General features: G+C 40.7%; 1 protein-coding gene across 2 annotated transcripts in view; it reads right to left on the bottom strand.

Moving 5' to 3' along the window:
• The window catches only part of LAMA1 (laminin subunit alpha 1), a 175,691-nt gene that overhangs the window by 89,474 nt on the left and 61,471 nt on the right, over positions 1 to 24,746 (bottom strand). For both annotated transcript variants that reach the window (XM_019014254.4, XM_063699401.1), the window contains exons 4-16: positions 20,804 to 21,046; positions 19,145 to 19,324; positions 16,360 to 16,449; positions 14,806 to 14,923; positions 13,347 to 13,525; positions 12,267 to 12,372; positions 10,186 to 10,346; positions 8,919 to 9,059; positions 7,685 to 7,858; positions 6,094 to 6,195; positions 4,584 to 4,795; positions 3,085 to 3,196; positions 2,171 to 2,281 (exon numbers count right to left, since the gene is read on the bottom strand). In XM_019014254.4, coding sequence (XP_018869799.3) covers positions 2,171 to 2,281; positions 3,085 to 3,196; positions 4,584 to 4,795; positions 6,094 to 6,195; positions 7,685 to 7,858; positions 8,919 to 9,059; positions 10,186 to 10,346; positions 12,267 to 12,372; positions 13,347 to 13,525; positions 14,806 to 14,923; positions 16,360 to 16,449; positions 19,145 to 19,324; positions 20,804 to 21,046 — 1,929 coding nt within the window. The remainder of the gene's footprint in view (positions 1 to 2,170; positions 2,282 to 3,084; positions 3,197 to 4,583; positions 4,796 to 6,093; positions 6,196 to 7,684; positions 7,859 to 8,918; positions 9,060 to 10,185; positions 10,347 to 12,266; positions 12,373 to 13,346; positions 13,526 to 14,805; positions 14,924 to 16,359; positions 16,450 to 19,144; positions 19,325 to 20,803; positions 21,047 to 24,746) is intronic.

Here is a 24,746-nt window from a genome sequence, read left to right as displayed (position 1 = left end):
GTTACACGCAAGGCCCAGGGCTATGAACAACTACACAAAAGGAAGAATTCAAGCTTCTTTTTACAATATATTAGAAAAAAAAAAAACCAGCAAGGTTAGATTTAACAGATATATGATGCTACCACTTTTTTGTATTTCCTTAAATTCTAATTTAAATTTTTATTATTTTTGCCCTCTCGAACATTAATTAAGAAGGGAAAAATAGTAACTTCAGAGTGGAAAAACCTAGCAGACATCACCTAATTCAAGTGACCCAGATTAAGATCCCCAGGAAGAAGACACAATGATATCATATCCATCTGCTCTCAATGAGAGGGTACGGCACCTCCACGTCTTCTGGTCAAAAATGTGTAACCTCAACCTAGTCATAGGAAAGCATCAGACAAGCCCTGGCTGGGGGACATTCCACAGAATGCCCAGTGCTCTTCAAAAGTGTCATAGTCATGAAGGACAAGGAAGTCTGAGGAACTTTCCTAGAGGAGAGGAGACTAAAAAGGCAAAGTCACTGAATGGTGTGGGGTCCTGGGTTTGATCCTACAAAAAAAAGGAGCATGAGTGAAAAACTGACGAAATCAGAATGTGGGGTGCAGTGTAGTTCATCTCATCGTGCTACTTCTTTATTCTGATAACTCCACTCTGGTTATGCAAGATGGTAGCATTAGGGGATGCTGGGGGAAGGTTACTTCAGAACTCTCTGTACTTCTGTAACTCTTTCATAGCTCTTCTGTAAGTTTAAAATTATTTCCAAAACATGTTTAAAGCTATAAAATTATTATTTATTAAAATTAAAGCTTTAAGGCCAGTTGCTATTTAGCATTATCACTTTAATATGAATATATATTTGTAAACATATATTAATGGAAGCATGAGAAATCTACTCTTTCAGCCTAGCTACAAAAGACGTAAGTGGCAGAACCACAGCCTGCTGTACCCCCCCCACCCCCACCCCACCCCAAATGCTGGCAGGAGGCCTTGCAAACCCAAATGGCAAAGGAAAGGAGGTGAAAAAAAAGCAACCACCTCATCAAGTGGTTGGAAGCTGTGCACCTGAGGAAAGCAATCCTGGAGCGACTGAGTCTGCCTGTAAACCACCCCTTCATGCAATTCCTACAGAAGCTTTACTTACAGAACAAAGGGCAAAACAAAAGTTTTACTTACAGAATAAAGAAAAATTAAGTTCTAATTCTAGAGACAATAAGCCATCCTGGACATCATTTTGAGATCTTCTCCCTGGGTCTGGTAATTAATTTTCCCTAACTCTGTGACTCAGTCAATCTCTTCTGGAAAAAGCATGAACATTTCCCTGCCAGGCGACCAGGGTACAGCTGATCAGCATATGCAGTCACTCCACCTCTGAGGATCAAACCCATGAGACCCTAGAGTGTGGCCTGGCTTCAGGGCATAGGGCCTAGAAGAATTCCTGATTGAAGTCAAGAAACAAGTCTTGCCCCATACCTGCCCCAAAGTTCATTCTCAAGATTAACTACCTATTTCTTAAGCCCTGTTTCAACTCATATCGCATGAAAGAAGGACCTGTTTGATTAATTTATCCCAACTAACTATAAAGCATGGTATATAAGCGAGTGTGTTTATACTTTATTCTTCTTCTTAGGGTATATTATGTAATATCATGATTAAAATAAAATACAAGCATTGTCTGTGGCCTCAGCTACTTGGAGGGTTGTGGTGGGAGGACCATTTGAGCCCAGAAGGTCCAGGGCTGCAGTAAGCAGTGTTGGTGCCATCGCACTCCAGCCTGGGTGACAAGGTAAGACCCTGTCTCAAATACATAAATAAATAAATAAATAAATAAATAAATATTAGCACTGTCATCTAAATATCCTATCCTTTGTATTTAATAAGTAGACAACATTTTTTACCTTTCTATTGCTTTATAGTCTCAGCAAATAAAAACAATTACTTTATATTATTCTAATAAAAAGAACTATAATGAAGTTGTATATCCCTTTTCCACTATTACCAAAGTAACTTTTTTCAAAAAAAAAACGGGAAACATTTCATGATATGAGCTTAAATCTGTAAATTTTCTTTGGGGTCTATGAGGCTAGGGTTATTCTGTAGAGGAAGCACTTAAAAAAAATCACTTGTACACAGCAAATGGCTCTGAATTGAGGAGGAGAGGGCACCTGAGCTACAGTGAGAGACTCACAATGCAAACGCCGTGAACATTACACTCAGCTGCATGACCGTGGCATTCACAGGGTTGACAAATTCCTCCAAAGAGTATTCCATCCACACGGTAATAGCCAGAGAGGCATGACTGCAAGAGAAGGGAAAGTCATCCTCTTTCCACTACGTTACAAACAGAAACTGCTCAGTTGCCAGAGTACAGAAATGTCTTTTTTCTTAAACATCCTGAGGTATCATTTACATGCTACACAATTCACCCATTTTAAGTGTACAATTCAATGACTTTTAGTAAAAACCTTACCGAGCTGTGCAACCATCACCATAATCCAGTTCCTTATTTCTTTTTAAAGGTAGAAACACACACACAAAAACGTAATGGTTGTGCAATGAGTCTTACGGCCTATTCTTGTTATGGTATTAATATCAATATGTTTGTCCAAGTGATTTCAAAATATTTTTAGCAACAGATTACTTTCATTGAGGATTCCAAGTGCATTTTCATATATTTCACATGTAAGGTGGAGCCCACCAAAGTAAAATAGCGAGGGGTCATAAAAGGTCTCAAAATAGGGCTGGCTTGTCTAAAGCTACCCAGGTCACATGCTGGTGATTTGTAAATGCTCAGATATGATCAAGTTCTATCCTCCTTAGAAACACAGTCAATAGCATGGGTACTGCAAGTTTCTTGTTGACTAAGGCAGGAGGGCAACACTAAGTCAGAATATTGTCCGGTGCTCCAGCCCATTCCTGGTGGAGGAATCTGATTTTTTTAAACAATGTGACTTCTAATATTTCTATTGCCCAAAAAAGACTGAGCCAAACATTGGGCTGCTAAAGCTAAAAATCAAATGTTTGCCATGACATCCCCTTCAGTGCACTGTTTTCCCCTTAGGAAGGAACGAAAGGAAAAAGACAGGAAGAGAGAAGCGTCACCTCACAGGAGGTCCCTGTGTAGCCTTGTGGACATTCACAGTGCTCCACATCAGCGGCCACCACCAGGTCGATGGCATTAGAGCTGGCTATGTCCAGAGAGACGGACTCCAACCTACAAATAGACAGATTGTTATGTGACTCACACGCTCGCAAATACATCTCACATCTCAATGAAGATGGGCTCCTAAAAGATTTAAATCCGGCCGGGCACAGTGGCTCACGCCTGTAATCCCAGCACTTTGGGAGGCCAAGGTGGGCGGATCACGAGGTCAGGAGATCGAGACCATCCTGGCTAATATGGTGAAACTATTAAAAATACAAAATTAGCCAGGCATGGTGGCATGTGCCTGTAGTCCCAGCTACTCAGGAGGCTGAGGCAGGAAAATCGCTTGATCCTGGGAGGCAGAGCTTGCAGTGAGCTGAGATCACGCCACTGCACTCCAGCCTGGGCGATAGAGGGAGACTCTGTCTCAAAAAAAAAAAAAAAAGGATTTAAATCCAATAAAAGGGTGATGTGATTTTTGTAAATAACTAAAGGTCTTTCACAACAATATACTCTCTGGGAGCCATCATTATTCCCTGGAAATGCCTTCAATGTTTGGTACAAAGTCATGCTGCTGCCCATAGATGACTGTGGGAAAGGTCTGGTGTTGCCTATTTGGAGTTGAAGCACCTCAGAAAAATTAATCCATTCAATTATCACAAATAGAAAGATTGCCCTTAAATGTGCCATGCTATGTTTGTGTTAGATGCATACAACTTTTTTTTTTTTGAGACAAAGTCTCGTTGTGCTGCCCCAGCTGGAGTGCAGTGCCTTAACCTCAGCTCACTGCAACGTGCACCTCCTGGGTTCAAATGATTCTCATGCCTCAGCCTCCTGAATAGCTGGAACTACAGGCATGCGCCACCATGCCTGGCTATTTTTTGTATTTTTAGTAGAGATGGGGTTTCACCATGTTGGCCAGGCTGGTCTCAAACTCCTGACCTCATGCAATCCACCTGCCTCGGCCTCCCAAAGTGCTGGGATTACAGGTGTGAGCCACCATGCCCAGCCTAGCTGCATACAACTTTTATGCTTGGCACGGCATTGCCAGAAATTGTCCTCCTGAAAGTAATCAAATGACCAACGATGGATACGTTCACTTAAATGGACTGAGTAAAAGCTAAGACCATTAACATTAGGATGGTGAGAACCAGGTGCAACATGGTCCAGACAATCACTAACTCATCGTGCATTTCCCAGAAACCCCCTTTGAAAGTTTCTCATCCTAATGTCAAGTCTGTCTTCTACTGGATACACTTGATGTGGACAACTGTTCTTACGTTTTCAATAAAATTACATTTATAAACTTAATAATTCTTAAGACAGCCAGTTCCTGTAGCTGTGTCCTTAATACAATGAATGTAAAATACGTTTAGCTTTAAATATATATATGAATAAATAAACATAAAATTGAAGTACCTTCACCATAAGTTTTTCCTCCATTTTCAATACATACCTGTAAAGAGCCATTTTTGCAGAATTGTAGTTGGCTCTAATCAAAAGATGTGTCACATTGGCAAGGACAGTCATCAGCTGGTCACGATCAATCTGCCTTTTGTTGTGAAAATCTCGGAAGTTTTCAGGCACAAGTCTAACCACATTTAGGTACTCTTCATAAGGCTGCAGTGACAGACCCTCAGCCTGTGTGCTTAAAGTGAGTCCGTTTCCCTAACATTTAAAAACAAGAGAAAATATATTTGTCATTCAATTTAATGATAAAATAAAAATAAAATCAAATTTTGTATTCAGCAACGTAGTTTTTCATTCGTGCCTAGCTTCTTGTGGCAAACATGTAATGGTGTGTACAGCTCTTGACCCAGAATTATCAGAGAAAAGGTGTTTCATTGTATTATTTTTAGAGGGGTTCTGGTAATAAACTGAAAGCCTGTGTACTTCGCTAGGATCTTGGAAAAGAAAGAAAGTCATGCAGTTGCCCACAGCTTTTATCAAAGCAACCCATCTGACACCTCTAATCTTTAACTAAAGTACAGAAGTAGAAAAAGTATGTAAACATAGCTCCAGCTTTTCATCAAGTTGCTGTTAACAAAAGTGATTTACCGTGTGCGGTCTGCAATTGTTCAGGCTGGAGATGGAGTTGAAGATAGCTCCAGGTGAAAGGACATGAGAGACAAGAACCTGGAGTGGTTTCTGCCCAGACATGCCCCAGACCCTGGGACATTACCACTTGGGGAGTCCTCCTGACTGAGCTGGATCTTTTTACGGAGACTGAGGATGTGGGGATAGGGACAGAGGCTGAGGACAAGTATGGCAACACGTCTACTGTCCTCAGACCGCCAAGTACTGCCTAATCCATTCATCTGAGAGGCAAAGTGGCACAGGGAAGAAGAGCCTTAAAAAATAAGATTCAAGGTCAGAGCAAAAATTTATCTCCTTTTTACTTAAATTTTTTTTTTTTTTTTTTGAGATAGGCTCTCTCTCTGTCACCCAGGTTGGAGTGCAGTGGTGCAATCACAGCTCACTATAACCTTGAACTCCTGGGCTCAAGCCATCCTCCTGCCTCACCCTCCCGAATACCTGGGATTACAGGCACGTGCCATGGTGCCTGGCTAATATTTTTTGAGAGACGGGGTCTCACTATGTTGCCCAGACTGGTCTCAAACTCCTGGCCTCAAACAATCCTCTGTCTCAGCCTCCCAAAGCACTTACATTATAAGCATGCGCCACCAAGCCCAGCTCCCTTTCTTTTTAAATGTGAAAAGATGGGTACACCCTGGGGATGAAGAGAAGAGTGGCGGGTGCTGTCCTGAGGCAACTCCAGAAATGGGCTCAAAGACAGATTCTCACACTCACCGTCTCAGTAGTCCCCACGCAAGTCCAGGGTCTGCTGAATGGCCACCTGGCCACCAGCTCCTTGCTGGGATGTCCTCACCTAGTCACTTTCAGTCATAAACTATCAGCCCACTAAGCCCTAAGCTCTATAGCAGAATCAAAGCAAAAACAATCACCTTAATGATGACGTCAGCATGCAACATGAGGTTACTGTCTACCGTCTCTACCGGAATATCGTAGGACACCGTGTATTTCAGGAATCCGCCAAACGCAGTCAGCTGAAATGTTTAAGCGAGAATGAACACGAAAGGGGAAGACAATCACAGCAACAATCAAGTAAGAGGAAGTGGTCACTGGGATCCACCTGCAAACAACTAAGCTACAACTATCCCCTTGACCATGACAGACAAGGAAATTCACATTAAAGGCAGTGAAAGGGGAGTATATTCATAAACATTTTGGTTGATCAATATCACCAACATGTAGGACACTGTTTGAAAGCACAGAAGAAAAATGTACTCTTTGTTAGAGACCACAAGGCAAATTACTATAAACTTTTGTTAATCACACAGTAGATATTTACTTTGCTTAAGTAATTTAAGGGATGAGGAGTTTGACCCATGTCTACAATCTCCACATTTTCATTTCAGCATCCTCCTCGTAGGACAACAAAGAATATGTCTGATTTGCTAGTCAGAGAAAGGACTAAAGGTGTTTCTTCTGATTAGATGTCCTTCTATATAAAATTAAGATTTTCTTTCTGATGGGTATACGACAGCAATATAATTGTTCAGAACCCAAATTTGCACCATAAAATTGGAGAAGTGATATCAAGAGAAAAAAAATCATTGAACTCTGTTGATAAAATCATATAAATAGAGCACATGTTCTAGGATTATAATTTGATGAAAAAAATAATTTTCAAAAATAAATACTCCTTAAAAATATACAAAACAAGTTTTAAAATGAAAATATCATCAAATTAAATAGAAGTGTACCAAGCTACAAGACTACACTAGCATGCCTGTATGCCATTACTTTAAAACAAAACAAAACAAAAAACCCGGGAAGGTAAGCAGGGAGCTATAATAATTGAGATGCATTCTCGGGAATAAATTTTCGTATCAATCAGAATCTGGAGAGATGCGGCTTAACTGGGGAGGGGGAATGGGAACACATCATCGCAAGGAAGGCCCAAGCCTACAAACCAACCTCCACATTGCAGAATCACCAGTTTGCATTTTCTTGAAATATAACAAAAGCAGAAAGTATTCCATCTGTTCCTAAATGTGAGCTTCAGATGAGCACAGCCTGCCATGGTACTCAAAGTAAGGGAGCAGCACAGCAGTCCCATTGCTGGAACCTTCCCTGGGTTGTTTTTTGTATGCCAGGCCCTCCACTAAGCCATGGAGGCTCCAAGCTGAGCCTATGGCAAACTAAACAAAGCGGGAATGTGAGGAACACTTCATAAACAAGTGATCCAGGGACCCAGAAAGTTTATCTCAGAGAGGGGGATGAGACTTCACCAAACACACTGCTCAGGAACCATACCAGAAGAGCAGAAGTTCTTATTTGAATAATACAACATAAAGTCTAACAAGGCTAGAAAACCTTCTTTGTATCATCAGATGCAAGTACAGGCTATGAAATGCTGTCCAACACTCAGGTGCCCTATGAGACTACCTAAAATGCAGGCAGCGCAAGTTCTTTCTCAGTGTTCCCTGAGATCTTCATCTGAGACATCGCTACCTGCAGGGTCACACGCACCTTATTTCCAAGGTAGGCCTCGGGGGCTGCCCAGTAGTACTTGGGAGCCAGTCTCTGCATGACCGCGGTGTTGTTGATGCTGACCTGACGGCGCCCACCTAGTGCATCTTGCTGAGACGGGATCTTCCTGGGACTGATCAAGTCGGTGACCAGCCACCCGGACATACTGTTTACCTTAAAAACAAATTCAAGAATTTTGAAGTATGAAATAGAACTTACCTTAGATTTCACCCAGTGCAGCAGTAATATTTTCACAATGAAGAAATGGGTCAGAAAGCTTCTCTAGGGACGGCATTAACGTAACACCTGTGGCTGCTGAACCTCATGACCCTTGACCCTTCCACTTGTAAAGGACCAGGAGGACCTGAGAACAAGTCTCACTACTCCAAATCCAGATCCAGTATAAGCAAATAAATGAGCAAAACCATAAAGGCCATGGGTATAGATTTTAGATTTAAAACAACAAAGAACATCATAAAGGCATTCAGCAAAATGTCTCTTGCTAACTCTGACTCCCTCTTCTTTGTTGCCCCCTGCTTTTTACCCAAATGCTGAAAAATGTACAAAGATAACCTCTAGATCTTATACTCCCAATGTGTCACCGACATAGAGGTGATGGTACTCCCCCCAGCGTGGTGGCCACAGCAGTCACTGCTGGGTAAGTCCCTACCGAGCAGCTCCTCCCTTGCCTGCAGCCATCACACCATCTCCACCTCTCCTAGCCACCACTGGACACCCCTGTTGAACCCATCACCCCAGAACTCCCTGTTCCGGAAACAATTTGGCCTGCATTCATAAACCCTGCACCACGTGCCGCTGTTCCCACCCTTGCCACTGGAGGGCCTCCTACTCCTTAGCCTCTTTGAGCTGGAAAATCCCCATGGCCCCATGGCCCTCTGGGTTCCCAGGCCTGAGAGCAGCAGGGGCGGGCGGAGGGAGAGCCGACCTCCCTACCCAATCCATTTCCCCACAGAAGAAATTGAAACAAGACATGTTCTCTAGTGCCACATCATCCTGTTTTTTCTACAGAGAAATGTATGTGGGAGTAAGCACATGACCTATAAAGAACCTTGAGAGGCAGACGGCTGCCTTTGACCCACGTCAGTATCATTGCATAGCGATAAGAGTGGTGTCACAGGGGAAGTCATCCTCATTTCCTCCTCACACAGCTTGTGCCAAGCTTGTGCAATACGACCTGCTCATTAAATCCCGCCTCGCAGATGGCGCCTCCCACCTGACCAACAGGCCAAGAGAGGCTGCTGCAGACATCAGAAACGCCAAAGCAGAAGCACTCGGAGCAGCCCCGGGGGTTTTTTTCCTTCAAGTTATAGAATCCTGGCTTGCAGCGATCACAGGCCTTCCCCTCAACGTTTTCCTGTAAGTTAGGGTAAAAGATTAGCTTTTGAAACCAATGTGTCTGTCCAGAGAGAATAAAATGACATTAACAAGATAGGTGTTTGGTGATCCACAGAGACAGATGAATAAACGTCCAAAGTAAAGGTGAGGCCTCATAAAGTCAATATTTCCAGAATAGAGATTTTGAGTTATATATAATTTGATTTTGTACTCAAGAACAAGGCTGGAGATCTTAGAACTTGGTCATTCCATTTAAATTGCTTTGTTTTCTTTTAAATCTTTCATTTTTTACTGATCTTTCCAGCATTTCAAAATCTGAAGAGAGCTATAGAATTTTCTCTTATTCATAAATGCTCAAGATTATTTCCAGTAGTATATAACATGTGCCTAAGACTGCACAGGTGGGAATAAGCACATAGGTACAATGGAATGTCCTATGAATTATGAGGAAATTGTTATTAATATTGTAAGGCCAAATAAAACCCCTCACTGGCACCATATTAATGCATTTCTCATGACTATTCAACTCCTTTTTAAGAGACACTCAAAATAGCATATCTGCGTTTAATTGGTGTTCTCAGAAATTTAATGTTAATCTGGTTCTCTTCCGAATACAAAGCTGGAAAAGAATACCATAGAATTAAGCTAGGGGTCAATAGCATCTCTTTTGTAACTACTCAACTCAGCCTTTATTGGTTGAACATAGTCATAGAAAATATATAAGCAAATGGATACAGCTCTGTTCCAATAAAACTTTATTCACAAAACAGGCAGTGTGTCAGATTTGGCCCATGAGCCACAGTTTACCAAGTCCTGGTTTAAAGAAAGAAAACAGAGATGAGGCTCACAGAGGGAGGTGGGAATATAAAGGTATGCAGTGTTTGGTGTCCTCTAAGAAGTCACAGAAATGCCTCTGGAATATATGACCATTACCAGAGGTACAAAAAAAGCAAGCCAGATGCCCATGTAAGTCCAAGCATATATAATACAGCCAACTCGGTGTGGCTCGGAGAGAAGGGGCAAGGGGAGTTCTGCTTAAACCTTACCACTTTGCTCAAGAACTGATCATTGGAGCCAATGGAAAACACTCCTTTTCCAGAGAAGCTCAAAGGAAGCTCAGGGGTGTCTCTGACCTCCCCACTTACCTTACAAACACAGGGCCCTGTGCAGGGCTCATCACTGGCACTGCCCACTGGGTTGCACCCACAGGAGACACAGGTCGGGTAATCCTTATAGCCAAGTTGGCAGCGATCACATTTTTCTCCTGTATAACCTTCCTTACATGGGCACTGACCTGGCCGCTTCCCTAGAAAGACAACAATGGCAATGGCCCAACATGAAGGCAAAAGAGGTTTAAAGCAGGGGTTGGCAAACGTTTTCTGTAAAGGGTCAGAGGGTGTCTATTTTAGGCTTTTTGGCCTCAGAGTCTCATTTGCAGCTGCTCAGCTCAGCCGTTATTGTTCGAACACAGCCATAGAGAATACACAGGCAAATGGCTATATCTCCGTTCCAATAAAACTTTATTCATAAGAACAGACAGTGTGCTGGATTTGGCCCATGGGCCATAGTTTGCCAATTCCTTGTTTAAAGAAAGAAAACAGAGATGAAACCCGTGGAGGGAGCTGGGAATATAAAATGGTAGAGTGACTTTGGAAAACCTTTTGACACTTCTTCAAAATGTTAAGTATAGAGTTGCCATAAGATCCAGCAACTGCACTCCTAAGTAAACACCCAATAAAATAATGAAAACATACACCCACAAAAGTCCCTAGTAGCATTGTTCATAAGGGCCCCAAAGTAGAAACAATTCAAATGTTCATCAACTGATGAATGGATATATGAAACATGGTATGTCCATACTATGAAACATTATTTGGTAATAAAAAGGGTTGAAATACTGATACATGGTACAACACAGATGACCTTGAAAACATTATACTAAATGAAAGAAGCCAGTCACCAAAAACCAACATATATGGTTCCATTTCTATGTAATGTTCAGAATAGGTAAATCTGCAAAGAAAAAGCTAATTAACGATTGCCAGGGGCCGGGAGAAGGGGCTGGAGGAAAGTAAGAAGTGACAGCTACTTTGTAAGGGGCTTCTTTATGGGACGATTAAAATGTTCGACTCTTAGATTGTGGTGATGGTTGCACCAATACACCAAAACAATGAATTGTAGACTTCAAATGGGAGAACTGTATCGTTGTAAATTATAAAACTGTTTTGTAAAAAAAAAAAAAAGCACAGAGGCAAGTGGCAGAGAGCAGCAAGCACTATCTTTGCTTTTAATGTCGGTTTTGAAACCTTCAGGCAGTTAACCTTCTTAACTGCTCTGAGCTACAGCAAAGTGGGTTAAGCAATTTCTATCTGCTATGGTTGCAAAGTTTAAATGATATATTTTTTTAAATGAACTCAATTGAGGGTAAATGTCACCACCACTATCACCATCATCATCTTCATTATTATCATCATCATCATCCCCTCACCAGGTGCACGTAAGAATCAATTCAGTTGGGTAATTTACCCTCCCCATCGCTGGGGGGCCCACCCATCCCTACTGGTCGATACCCATTTTAACTGCCAGTGGCTGAGAACTTGATGGGGTCACAAGAGTCTTTGAACAGACGCAACCTATTCAGGAGACTCTGATATTTGCAAGTCAATTTGCCAGTTTTTGAAACGGAAAGAAAGAACTCTGACATTTACCAAGTTAACGGGAGGACTTGCTTGATCTGTGAGATGATGTATGTAAAAGCCCTCCGAATGTCTTCTAAAAGCTAAGGAGAGCAATTGCTATTTACTGTGTTCCATGCGTGGCTTTAAACTGGGCCTTATTTCTTCCTTCATCAAATGCTCAATTATCTGCTTAAATGTCATTTCATCACCCCAACACTGTCACCTCATTACCCCATCTCCCTCCATTCATGAGTCCTAATTTTGCTTTATGTCCATGACACTACCTCTCGACCTGGCATTCTATTACCCATGTACCTGTTTGTTCAGTGTTTTTGTGAGCAAGGACTTTGACTACCTTGTTAAGTACACATTCCCAGGTCCTCAAAAACTGCCTGACACATAGTAGGTGCTTGATACATACTTGGTGAACAAAAGAATCAATAATCATGTTACCAACTGGCTATATAATGGTAATAGTTCCAGTATGTGCAAATCTTCCACACACATACAAAGTCAATTACAAGCACAAAAGTGAATCAAGTACTTACCATTGTGTAAGTCAGAATGGAGGTCATCCTTAATACAGACAGAACTGAGGGACCCCACAGGGTCACAGTTACAGGGGCGGCAAGGCTCATCCTCATAAGGAGACACCTGAAAGGCAGAGGTTGCCCTGGATTCTCTTACTAGAAATAACAGCAATGTTGGCAATAGTATAAATAAGAAGGTATTGGCTTTTTACTCAAGATGGGACTATTACGATGATTTTGTGCATGGGGGTGGGGGTTAGGTTTGAGGAAGATAAGGTGATCCCAAGCCAGGAAGCCCAAACATCTTTTTGATGGTGGCAGTAGTTAGTACCATTAGCAAAGTGCCATCTTTTTCTGTTATCCCTGCTATCCAGCCCCCCTTGCGCTGCTGTCTCTCAGAGCCACGTTATAACCAGGACACCACAAGGACTCATGTAAGAACTACATATCAAGTCAATTAAAGATTGGCTGAACACGGCCAGGCGCGGTGGCTCACATCTGTAATCCCAGCACTTTGGGAGGCTGAGGCAGGCGGATCACAAGGTCAAGAGATTGAAACCATCCTGGCCGACATGGTGAAACCCTGTCTCTACTAAAAATACAAAAATTAGCTGGGTGTGGTGGCACGTGCCTGTAATCCCAGCTACTCGGGAGGCTGAGGCAGGAGAATCGCTTGAACCCGGGAGGTGGAGGTTGCAGTGAGCCGAGATCGCACCACTGCACTCCAGCCTGGTGACAGAGCGAGACTCCGTCTCAAAAAATAAAAATTAAAAAAAAGATTGGCTGAACATCTCCTACAGGCAAGAGACAGCTGCTTTAGTTATAGCTGAATTTTCACATCTGTAGTTAGTATTATGACCCAGGATTACATAGCCAATGGACCCTTGAATTCAAGATAAATAACAATGACTGACATCTTATTTTGAGCAAGAAAAGCAGGATAGAGTAGGAAATATATATATAAAAACACTACTGGCATAACAAGGATATAAATGAAATATTATAAAAGTCTCCAGTACAGAGGTTAAGACTTGACAAAGTCTCTTTTCCACCTGGGGAAGATGATGAAGATCAGCAATGGCAAAGAAATACTCTTACTTTGTGTGGTCTATAATATCCATCAATACAGGTTTCACAGTTGATTCCCATGGTGTTCTGCAAGCAATTTATGCAAACCCCTCCTCCTCTGAACTGTCCAGCAGTATTCAAACTTTTCTTCTGCTTTGCAACACTTTCATCATAGTAACAGTCTTTGGCTTTATTGTGACAATTACATGCTAGGAGAATATTTTTAACAACTCAATTAATTTACATAGCATGCCCTATACAAAGAAAACTCTTAACCTCCCTAAGTAAGTTCTATGATTTTAGATTAAATTAAAATCCTAGAATAAGTAATTTTAATAAGATATGGGCAATATTATGGAGGACAATTGGGAAGAGCTATTAATATCAAAATAATAAATGCGCATACCCATTTGACCCAGCAAACCATCTCCTGGGATTATATTTTGCAGAAGTACCTGCCCACTTGAGAAGGACATATACAGGGTTAATCACTGCACCATTGTTTGTGTGGACAACAGACTAATAACCATCAAAATAACCACCGATAGGTGGTTGTTTAATAAATTATACTACATTTGTATAATGGAATTCTGTGCAACTGTTTTTAAAAACAGCATTTCTAATTGCTAATATGGAAAGAATTTCACAATACATTGTTAAATATAAAAAGCGATGTGGGCCGGGCGCCATGGCACACGCCTGTAATCCCAGCACTTTGGGAGGCCGAGGCGGGCGGATCACGAGGTCAAGAGATGGAGACCATCCTGGCTAACACGGTGAAACCCCGTCTCTACTAAAAAAAGTAAAAAATTAGCCGGGTGTGGTGGTGGGCACCTGTAGTCCCAGCTACTCAGAAGGCTGAGGCAGGAGAATGGCATGAAGCATGAACCTGGGAGGCGGAGGTTGCAGTGAGCCGAGATCGCGCCACTGCACTCCAGCCTAGGCGACAGAGTGAGACTCCGTCTCAAAAAAAAAAAAAAAAGCGATATATACAATGGCATGCATAGTACATTGTCTTCTGCGTAAGAACTGTGTTGGCTGGAGGGATATGTTAACGTACGCTTTATATGCATAACAATTTTAGGAAGGACATACTAGAAAACAATAAAAAGTGCGAAGGAGGGAGATCTACATATTGTTAGATCTAGGAATCTTGTGAATATATTGCTTATTTAAAACTTAAATCCAAATCAATACAGAATATACAACCTGGCATATCCCATGGTAAAAAAACAAAACAAAACAAAAGTAAAATTAATACAGAATAATAGACTATACGGGAAGGGGGACTTGTAGATAAAACAGCAAACCCATAAAGATACATTTAGGCCACAATAGTTAAAATTTTAAGATAATCTGCAGCTTTGGAAACTACTTAAATTTCTAAGAAAACAAGTTACCTGCTAACTATAAAAGTTGTTAAGACACCATAAACTTGGACGTATTAAGAGGAAAACTGTACTGACCTTCAGATTCTAAGTATACTGACCTTCACATGTATTGCCGGAGGACACGGTTCCCGGCCTCCAGGGCTGCTGATGGTACCCAGGACAGCACCTGTTACAGCTCTCCCCGCAAGTATTATGCTCACATTGACACTGCAGTTTCTACACAATAAGGAAGCCAAAACTGAATTAGAAAATGTATCTGCTTATTCTTCTTAATTTCATGATAAAAAGAACCTATCTGTCAAATATGTGGCAAGAACCTCACAACAGAGGATATATGATTATCATCAAAGCAAACTGGCATTTAATTTTTAGATGCTAATATATACAAATAACCTGGTTACAAACAGAAATGAAGAGGAATAAAGCAAAACCAGAATACGACTTAGCTAATAAAAACTTTTTTTAAAAAGATACATGGAACTTATTAAGGGTTTAGAAGCTCCTATTAATAATTTTCTTAGTGTTCATCTACAGATTTTTCAGCATCGATAACAGAATAGTCCTATTCAAGAGGTAAAGAATTACAAAGATTAGAAGAAAATAAGAAGTAACTTCATGCAAGTGTTTTAAAAGGGAAGATGTCAGGACCAGCCTGGCCAACATGGTGAAACCCCATCTCTACTAAAAATACAAAAAATTAGCTGGGCATGGTGGCACATGCCTGTAATCCCAGCTACTCAGGAGGCTGAAGCAAGATAATCCCTTGAACCCAGGATGCGGAGGTTGCAGTGAGCCGAGATTGCACCACTGCACTCCAGCATGGACAACAAGAGCAAAGCTCTGTCTCTAAATAAATAAAAATTTTAAAAAATAAAAGGAGAAGATGTCATATTATTCATTTAATGTAATGCTAAAAGAGATAAACTGTTAAATCTTTTTTTTAAATTTTTTTATTGAGACAGAGTCTCGCTCTGTCACCCAGGCTGGAGTGCGGCAGCATGATCTCAGCTCACTGCAACCTCCACCTCCCGAGTTCAAGCCATTCTCCTGCCTCAACCTCTCGAGTAGCTGGGACTATAGGTGCACACCACCACGCCCCACTAATTTTTGTATTTTCAGCAAGGATGGGGTTTTGCCATGTTGGCCAGACTGGTCTCAAATTCCTAGCCTCAAGTGATCCACCCGCCTCTGCCTCCCAAAGTGCTGGGATTACAGGTGTAAGCCACCATGCCCCTTTTAAATCTTGATTTAGCACCAAAAAAACGGAAGGGGAGAAAATAGGAAGAGAAAACCTTTCTTCTAAAAAATATAAACATAATTTATAATTGCACTTTTTTTTTTTTACTTTCTTACAGACAGAAGGGCTTCAAAATTAATAAGGCCACTGAACTGTACACTTTCAAATGGTAAATTTTATGTTACGGATATTTTATCACATAAAAAATCATTGTAAGAACTTAATTAGAAACATATCCTCCAAAGCAAAATGAAATTGTTTAAAAATGACACAAGTTAAATTTCTGAAAATCTGTTTTTTTGGAGCATAATTTTATACCTTTCATGTTTGTTTGGAATAAAAAAGAGTAATGCAAATACTATAGCTACAATTTCTGTTTTGAAGTTTTAGTAAAATGTAAAATACTAGAACTCACCTTTGTAGTTTCATCCCATGGGCAGCTACTAGCATGGCCATAGCAGATACACATGCCTCCAACAGAAATGTCCTTTATTGAATAATAATACTAAGGAAAAAGAAAGTTATGAACAAAAATTAAAACCTAGATTTCAGTGAAATGAAAATGTTGGCACACCAACAAATATCTCATGTAGTTTAAGAGTTTTTATTGGTAATCTAAAATATAATTACATGTACATTTAAAAATTATATTTCATGCACAAAGAATCCTGCGCTCAATTAAAATAAATTAGGCTCAAATTAGCTCAACAGAACCCAAAGAAGTCTAAAAGAATTCCCCAACTGCATCTTAAACCAAGTCAGTAATGTTTCAAAACTCATTATTGAAAACCGTAAAATAATTGGCAAATTGAATACAGCACTCTATAGAAAAGATCATGAACAAGTAAGAGTTACCCTAGAATGCAAAGTTAATCTACCACACAAAAATCAAGAAATGTAAATCACATTAACAGAACAAAGTGCTTTCCTCTGAAGAAATGCACTCACCAGTTCTCTACGTTTTTACATGTTAGTGTTAATAGACTTCTTTTTAGATTTCATTTTCCATTGTTCATTGCTAGTGACTAAAAATGTGATTCATTTTTGTTCATTGATTTTGTATACTGCAACACTGCTAAATTCACTTGTTATTTCTGGTAGTTGCTTTGCAGCTTTTCTACATACATAATCATGTCATCTACAAATAATAACAGTTTAGTCTTACTATGTGTGCCTTGATTTCTTTTTTTTTTTGAGACAGAGTCTCGGTCTATCACCCAGGCTGGAGTGCAGTGGCGCGATCTCGGCTCTCTGCAACCTCTACCTCCCAGGTTCAAGCTATTCTCCTGCCTCAGCCTCCTGAGTAGCTGGGATTACAGGCATGCGCCACCACGCCCAGCTAATTTTTGTATTTTTAGTAGAGACGGGGTTTCACCGTGTTAGCCAGGATGGTCTTGATCTCCTGACCTCGTGATCCACCCGCCTCGGCCTCCCAAAGTGCTGGGATTACAGCATGAGCCACTGTGCCCGGCCTTCTTTTTTCATTATTGAACATTGTTGAGCATTATTGAACAAGACCTTTTCAAATAAACAATAAAACTCTGCCAAAGAGAATTAAAGAAGATTTAGATAAGTGAAAAGTTATATATCAGGTGCACAGATTGGATGACTCAACATTGTTAAAATGTCTTCTAAAATTCTTCACAAATTGGTCTAAAGAATCAATGGAATCCCAATGAAAATCTTAGCAGGCTTTATTTTTTTTTGCAGAAATTAACAAACTGATTCTAAAATTCATAAGGAAATACAAGAAACCTGACCTCTCAAGACCTACTGTAAAGCTACAGTAAACAAGAAAGCTTGTTATTGGCACAAGAATAGACAAATAGATCTATAGAACAGTAGAGAGTCCAGAAATAAACCCACAATAATAAGGTTGAATAGTTTTCAACGACGGCCCCAAAACAAGTAAAGCATTCTCAACAAATGGTGCTAGAACAATTGCATATACATATAGGAAAAAAAACAAAAAACAAAAAAACTCTGACTCCTCCCTCACACCAATCACAAAAATTAATATGAAATGAATTATAGATGTAAAAGCTAAAACTATACAGCTACTAAAAGAAAGCCTACCATGATATCTTGGTAAATTTGGGATAAGCTAATATTTTTTGAAGTCATAGAAAGCATTAACCATAAAAGAAAAAATGGTAAATTGGGATTCGTCACAAAACCTCTGCTCATCCAAAGTCACAGGAAGGTGAATAAGCAAACACCAAGTAGAACGGATATGTTTGCAATATATACATATCTGATGAAGGATTCGTATACAAAATATATAAAATTCTTTTATAAGTCAGTAACAAGGAGGCTTATTTTTTGTCCAATTTAAAAATGGACAAAAAAAATCTGATCGTATACTAGTAAGCACATTGTCAGCAGAGAAACACAAATTAACATCACAAAATGCCAATACATGCACACGGGAACAGCGGGCATAAAAATGACTGATAGCACTAAATATCTAACAGTGTGTAGTGCAGCCAGAACTCTCACACATTGCTGGTCAGACTACAAAAACGGACACAACTACTTTTATTTTTATTTTTTAAATAGAGTTGAGGTCTCACTCTATTGCCCAGGCTGGTCCCAAACTCCCAGGCTCCACTGACCCTCCCATTTCAGCCTCCCAAAGTGCTGGGATTACACACGTGAGCCACAACACCCAGCTGAATACAACTACTTTTTACATAAGTTTAGCATTTTCTTAAAAAGGTAAACATCCAGCTACCCTATAACTTAGTAATCCCACTCCTGGGTTATTGAAGGGATATGAAAATTTTTGCGACACCAGTCTTACACACTTAACTACATACTTAAAATCTGTACGCTTTCCTGAATGTAAATTATGTCTCAAACTTTAAAATTTGATATGAAAGAAAATCCTCAGTTGCTGAAGATCAGATGTGGAACCAGACTACGATGTGAAGAACAAAGACCATGACATTCACCACATTATGGCACTATGGGGACGGGGTGGGTGAGGGACCTGAGGATATGATTTTGGCCCATCACCTAAAGGCAGCATCTGTAACAACATAGCAATCTTACATGAAATAAGGATACAGCTGCTGGTAAGAAAAACGGCCAACATGTGGGGGAAAGAACAACCAAAAAGGAAAGAAGAAAAATAATAGTTCCTTTAACTAAAATGAATCTTTTTATTTTATTTGGCAGGACTGCCGTCCCATACTCACGCGTCTGGTAACAATAGGATCCAGTTCTTTAGGTTCCCGGTGGCTAAGGGTCATGAGATCTGCATTGAGCGTTCTAATGCGTTGTAAGCGAAGGCGAATATATCGTGCAGAAGTGAATTCCAACAACTTGGGTGAAAGATCGTCAGCGCTTGGTCTGCCATTGATGAGTGATGTATGAATCTGAAGATGAAGGCATCAAAACAGACGAATGTCAATTGTTTGTTTATTTATTTATTTATTTTTTGAGATGGCGTCTCGCTCTGTGGTCCAGGCTGGAGTGCAGTGGCACAATCTTGGCTCACTGTAACCTCCACCTCCCAGGTTCAAGCAATTCTCCTGCCTCAGCCTCCCGAGTAGCTGGGACTATAGGTGTGCGCCACCATGCCCAGCTAATTTTTGTATTTTTAGTAGAGACAGGGTTTCACTATATTCACCAGGTTGGTCTTGAACTCCTGACCTCAGGTGATCCGCCTGCCTTGGCCTCCCAAAATGCTGGGATTATAGGCATGAGCCACCATACCTGGCCACAAATGTCAATTTTAAGCATGCAAAAATATAGCCCTGATTGTCTAATGTCAGGACAGAATCTTTTAGAGATACCATCTAAAATCAAAACAAAACAACTAGCTTCTTGTAAAAATATGTCTAACATTTGTTAATTACTTGTGAATTACCATGATCTCAATGTCTTCAGTTTACTGAAGGTATCTATTTCACTGTCTCAGTTATACTATATACTTAAAATCTGTATGCTTTCCTGAATGTAAATTATGTCTCAAACTTTAAAATTTGATATAAAAGAAAACCCTCACTTGCCAAAGATCAGATGTGGAACCAGACTACAATGTGAAGAACAAAGACTACGGCATTCATCACATTATGGCATTATTGCTGAAAATCTTTTAAGAGGACCGTTTCTCTCCAAGTGGTTAGAATATTTCAGCATCTGTCCCTGGGCTACAACTTCTCTGAAGCAAATTTAAAATGTTATGAATAGGCTTTGAGAAGAACAAACAAAAAGTCCACAAAGCCTGAATGATACAGGCTATCTTAATTAATCTCTGCCCTTGAAACAACTCACAGCTCGCTGCAGAGTTCCCGCTGTGAAGAGCACTGGAGAGTTTTTGTAGTTTCATCTCATCAAGCCAGGTGCTACTAAAGAATGGGCTGTTTCTCATTATACTCTGACTTTAAGGAAGTGTATACAATCTGGGCATGCTGGGCACCAAGCTGCAAGACTTCAAGAGTCTCCAGTGCTCACCACCTACCGAGGAGAACACTGAGAAAACTGGGAACTACAACTTTGGGGGACATTTTAGCTCTCTAATATTTCAACAAACATTCTTGCCCTGGTGCTGTGGGGAAGATGCTCTGAAGGAGGATCCAAGGGCGTTATTAAATCACAGCAGAGTGAAGACTGAGAGCCTCCTTGAAGAGAGGAAGTCAACAAGGTAAACCATATTGTTTGTGAAATTACTTATAATAGACATGACTCAAGGCCACTTTAAATAGAGCTAGATAGTTACATTAAAGATCTTTGTATTGAGAGAGATCAATTTTGAGTCTTTAATGTTGGCCATGACAATGGCTGTCTTAACATCTGAGACAGGGAGACTCTGATGAGGAAACAGATCTTGCTGCAGCGGGCACCATACCTACCTCTCCATGCTCAAGTGGCACCAATCTGGAATAATAGGAGGTGCAGATCACTTCATCATCAGCCCTGTAGGTGGGTGGCCCTCGTCTTGGAGTTATATTGTAACGAGACAAACACTCTGAGTCGCTGACTGCATAATACTGCCAGGGGCTGAACGTGGTGCCATCCAGAGAACGCTCCAAAATCCAGTTTCCAGGTCGAGGGGCATTGGCAGCTTTAATGATGACATATGCAACTTGAAAGACCTGAAACAAAGACACTGAAAAGTCTCAATCTAGAATCAATACAAGCCAGGCACAGAATGAGAGCAACTGCATGATCTCACTTAAAGGCAGAATCTAAGATAGTTGAACTTAGAATCAGACAGTAGAATGGTGGCTGCCACGAGGTGCGAGGAGAGGGGAATAGGGAGATGGTGGTTAATGCATACAAAGTTTCAGTTACGCAAGATGAATAAGTTCTGGAGATATAATGGATGGTAACAATAGTGTACTGTATACTAGAAATTTATTTATTAAAAGGGTAGATCTTAAGTATGCTCATGATATGCACAAAAGGGTAACTATGTGAAGTGATAAATATATTAATTATCTGGATTGTGATGATTCTTTCACATTGCATATGTATATCAAATCAAGTTGTACACCTGAAATATACACAATAATTTTTTTAAAAAATAGAATCAGTAGCAGCTCTGTTCAAAAACAAAAGTGCACCTTGAGAGAACTGGTATACATTGGTTGCCAAAATCGAAGCTTTGGAGTATAACTGCTCATACATGTTAATCAGAAATGTGTCTTGTGAATAATCTCCTAGTAGCATTTGTTTTCAGAATAAACTCAAAAAGTACTCACAAATAAATATGTAGTATTATTATTATTAACCATATTGATATGAACATAAGAGCTTGTTCTTGTTTCCAATGTCTTTATTTGGATCTTGAAAGATACTAGTGTTATGTTACATTAATAGTAGTGTTAAAAGTATTTTTCATAGTGATTTGGAGATAACACATCTAAAATTGAGAAAAAAGTCAGCCCACTACACATCTACAGAATGGCAAAAATCCAAAACACTGACAACACCAAATGCTGGTGAGGATGTGGAGCAACAGGAACTCTCATTCATTTCTGGTGTGAATGCAAAATGGTACAGCCTCTTTGGAAAATAGTTTGGCAGTTTCTTACAAAACTAAACATGCTTACCATTCTCAGTAATAAAAATGCTCACCATACTCAGCAATCATGCTCCCGGGAATTCAACCAAATGAACTGAAAACTTAGGTCCACAGAAAAACTTGCACCACCATTGCCAAAACTTGGAAGCAACCAAGATGTCCTTTAATAGGTAAATAGAAACACATGCTATGGTGCATGCAGACCATGGAATATTATAATAAAAAGAAATGAATTCTCAAGCCACAAAAAGACATGAAGAAACCTCGAATGCATATTACTGGCCAGGTGCAGTGGTTCATGTCTGTAATCCCAGCACTTTGGGAGGCCAAAGCTGGTGGATCGCCTGAGCCCAGGAGTTTGAGAACACCCAGGGCAACATGGTAAAATCCCATCTCTACTAAAATACAAAAAAATTAGCTGCGTGCGGTGGCAGGCGCCTGTAGTCCCCACTACTCAGGAGGCTGAGTCACAAGAATCACTTGAGCCCCAGAAGCAGAGGTTACAGGGAGCTGAGATTGCACCACTGCACTCCAGCTTGGGCTACAGAGTGAGACTCTGTATCAAAAAAAAAAAAAAAAAAAAAATGGCTGGGCACCATGGCTCACATCTGTAATCCCAGCACTTTGGGAGGCCGAGGCAGGCAGATCAGCTGAGGTCAGGAGTTCGAGACCAGCCTGACCAACACAGTGAAACCACACCTCTACTAAACACAAAAAAATTAGCCAGCCGTGGAGGCGCATGCATGTAATCCCAGCTACTTTTGAGGCTGAGGCAGGAGAATCGCTTGAACCTGGGAGGCAGAGGTTGCAGTGAGCTGAGACTGAACCATTGCACTCCAGCCTGGGCAACAAGAGAGAAACTCTGTCTCAAAAAATAAATAAATAGACTGGGCATGGTGGCTCACGCCTGTAATCCCAGCACTTTGGGAGGCTGAGAGTGAATCACGAGGTCAGGAGATCGAGACCATCCTGGCTAACACGGTGAAACCCCATCTCTACTAAAAATACAAAAAAATTATCCAGGTATGGTGGTGCATGCCTGTAGTCCAACTACTCGGGAAGCTGAGGCAGGAGAATCGCTTGAACCCAGGAGGCAGAGGTTGCAGTGAGGCGAGATCGTGCCACTGCACTCCAGCCTGGGCAACAGAGCAAGACTCTGTCTCAAAAATAATAAATAAACAAACAAACAAACAAACAAATGCATATTACTAAGTGAAAGAAGCCAATCTGAAAAGGCTACATACTATATGATTCCAACTGTATGACTCTGTGACAAAGGCAAAACTATGAAGACAGCAAAAAGATCAGTGGCTGCCAGCGTCTCAGGGTGAGGGAAGGAAGGATGAATAGGTGGAGCGCAGGAGATTTTTAGGGCAGTGAAACCACCCTGTATGATACTCTAATGGTGGGAACGTGTCATTACACATTTGTCTAAACACACAGAATGTACAACACCAAGAGGGAACCCTCATGTAAACTATGGACTCAACAATAATAATGCATCAATATTGTCTCATCAATGATAACAAATGTACCATCCTAATGCAACATGGTAATAGTGGGAGCAACTGGAGGGAAGGGAGAGAGTGAGGAGTATGGAACTTCGTACTTTCTGCTCATTTTTCTATAAACTGAAAACTGTTCCAAAAATGTCTATTAATTGAAAAAAATTAAAAGCCAGAGTAATGAGAAAACAAACTGGGAAAAAAAAATGAATGTAGATGACTATTAGCAGCAGGAGGAAACTAGCCAGACAAATCCTGGATTTGGAAGGGACCCTGGTAGATATCTAGCCCGAAATCTAAAACTGAGAAGGAATTATCTCTCCAAAAACCCCAGGCCTTCTCCAAGTACTTCCAGTGACAGGAAATTCATTAGCTCCTAAGACAGTCCTTTTGTTTTATGACAACTCCCTCATTAGAGGATTTTTTTTTTTTTTTTTTTGAGACAAGGTCTCACTCTGTTGCCCAGGCTGCTGGAGTGCAATGGCACGATATCAGCTCACTGCAGTCCCAACCTCCTGGGCTCAAGTGATCCTCCCACCTCGGCCTCCAGAGTGGCATGCAGCACCACACCTGGCTAATTTTTGTATTTTTTTGTGTGACAGGGTCTCACTATGTTGCCTAGGCTGGTCTCAAACTCCTGGACTCAAGTGGTCTGCCCACCTTGACCTCCTAAAGTGCTTGGATTACAGCCTTGAGCCACCGTGCCTGGCCAGATAATCTTTTTTTACATTGATTCAAGCTCCCCCATAATATTCGACATGCTGGAGCTGCAGAAAAGATCTTGGATTCCACTTTCATGTAACTGTCCTTCAAGTATCTGAACATAACTATCATATATCACCTCCAGAATCTCTCGTTTTTATCCTCAGTATTCTGGTTTCCTGAAAACATTCATCATTTAACAAGACATCCTTGCCTTGTCATAAGGCTCTGGACACAACTTTATTTTAAAATGCAGCTCCCAGGAATTGAATAGAGAACTCTAAATGTTTTCTGAATTGTGAAGAACGTAGTGAAAATATCACACCCCTGTTTTAGTTATTCAGCCTTAGCAAGCATTCACTTTTCTGATAGTAAACTTAGATTACTAACTCAGGTTGGGGTAGCAAGCAACAAAAAACAAAAAATGCCTTTCTCCAGGTGAACTGCTACTGACTCCAGACTTCCTCTAACCTGGATGGATATGGGTGATTTGTTTAAAAACCAAAGTCCAGTACTTTTAATTTGTAAAATAGACATGCAATACATGAGTGTAAATGGACC

The sequence above is a fragment of the Gorilla gorilla genome, chromosome 17, assembly GCF_029281585.2.
Source record: "Gorilla gorilla gorilla isolate KB3781 chromosome 17, NHGRI_mGorGor1-v2.1_pri, whole genome shotgun sequence".
NCBI classification, from domain to species: Eukaryota; Metazoa; Chordata; class Mammalia; order Primates; family Hominidae; genus Gorilla; species Gorilla gorilla.
Note: the sequence above shows the minus strand (reverse complement) of the source record. Positions and strands in the feature narration are given on the sequence as shown.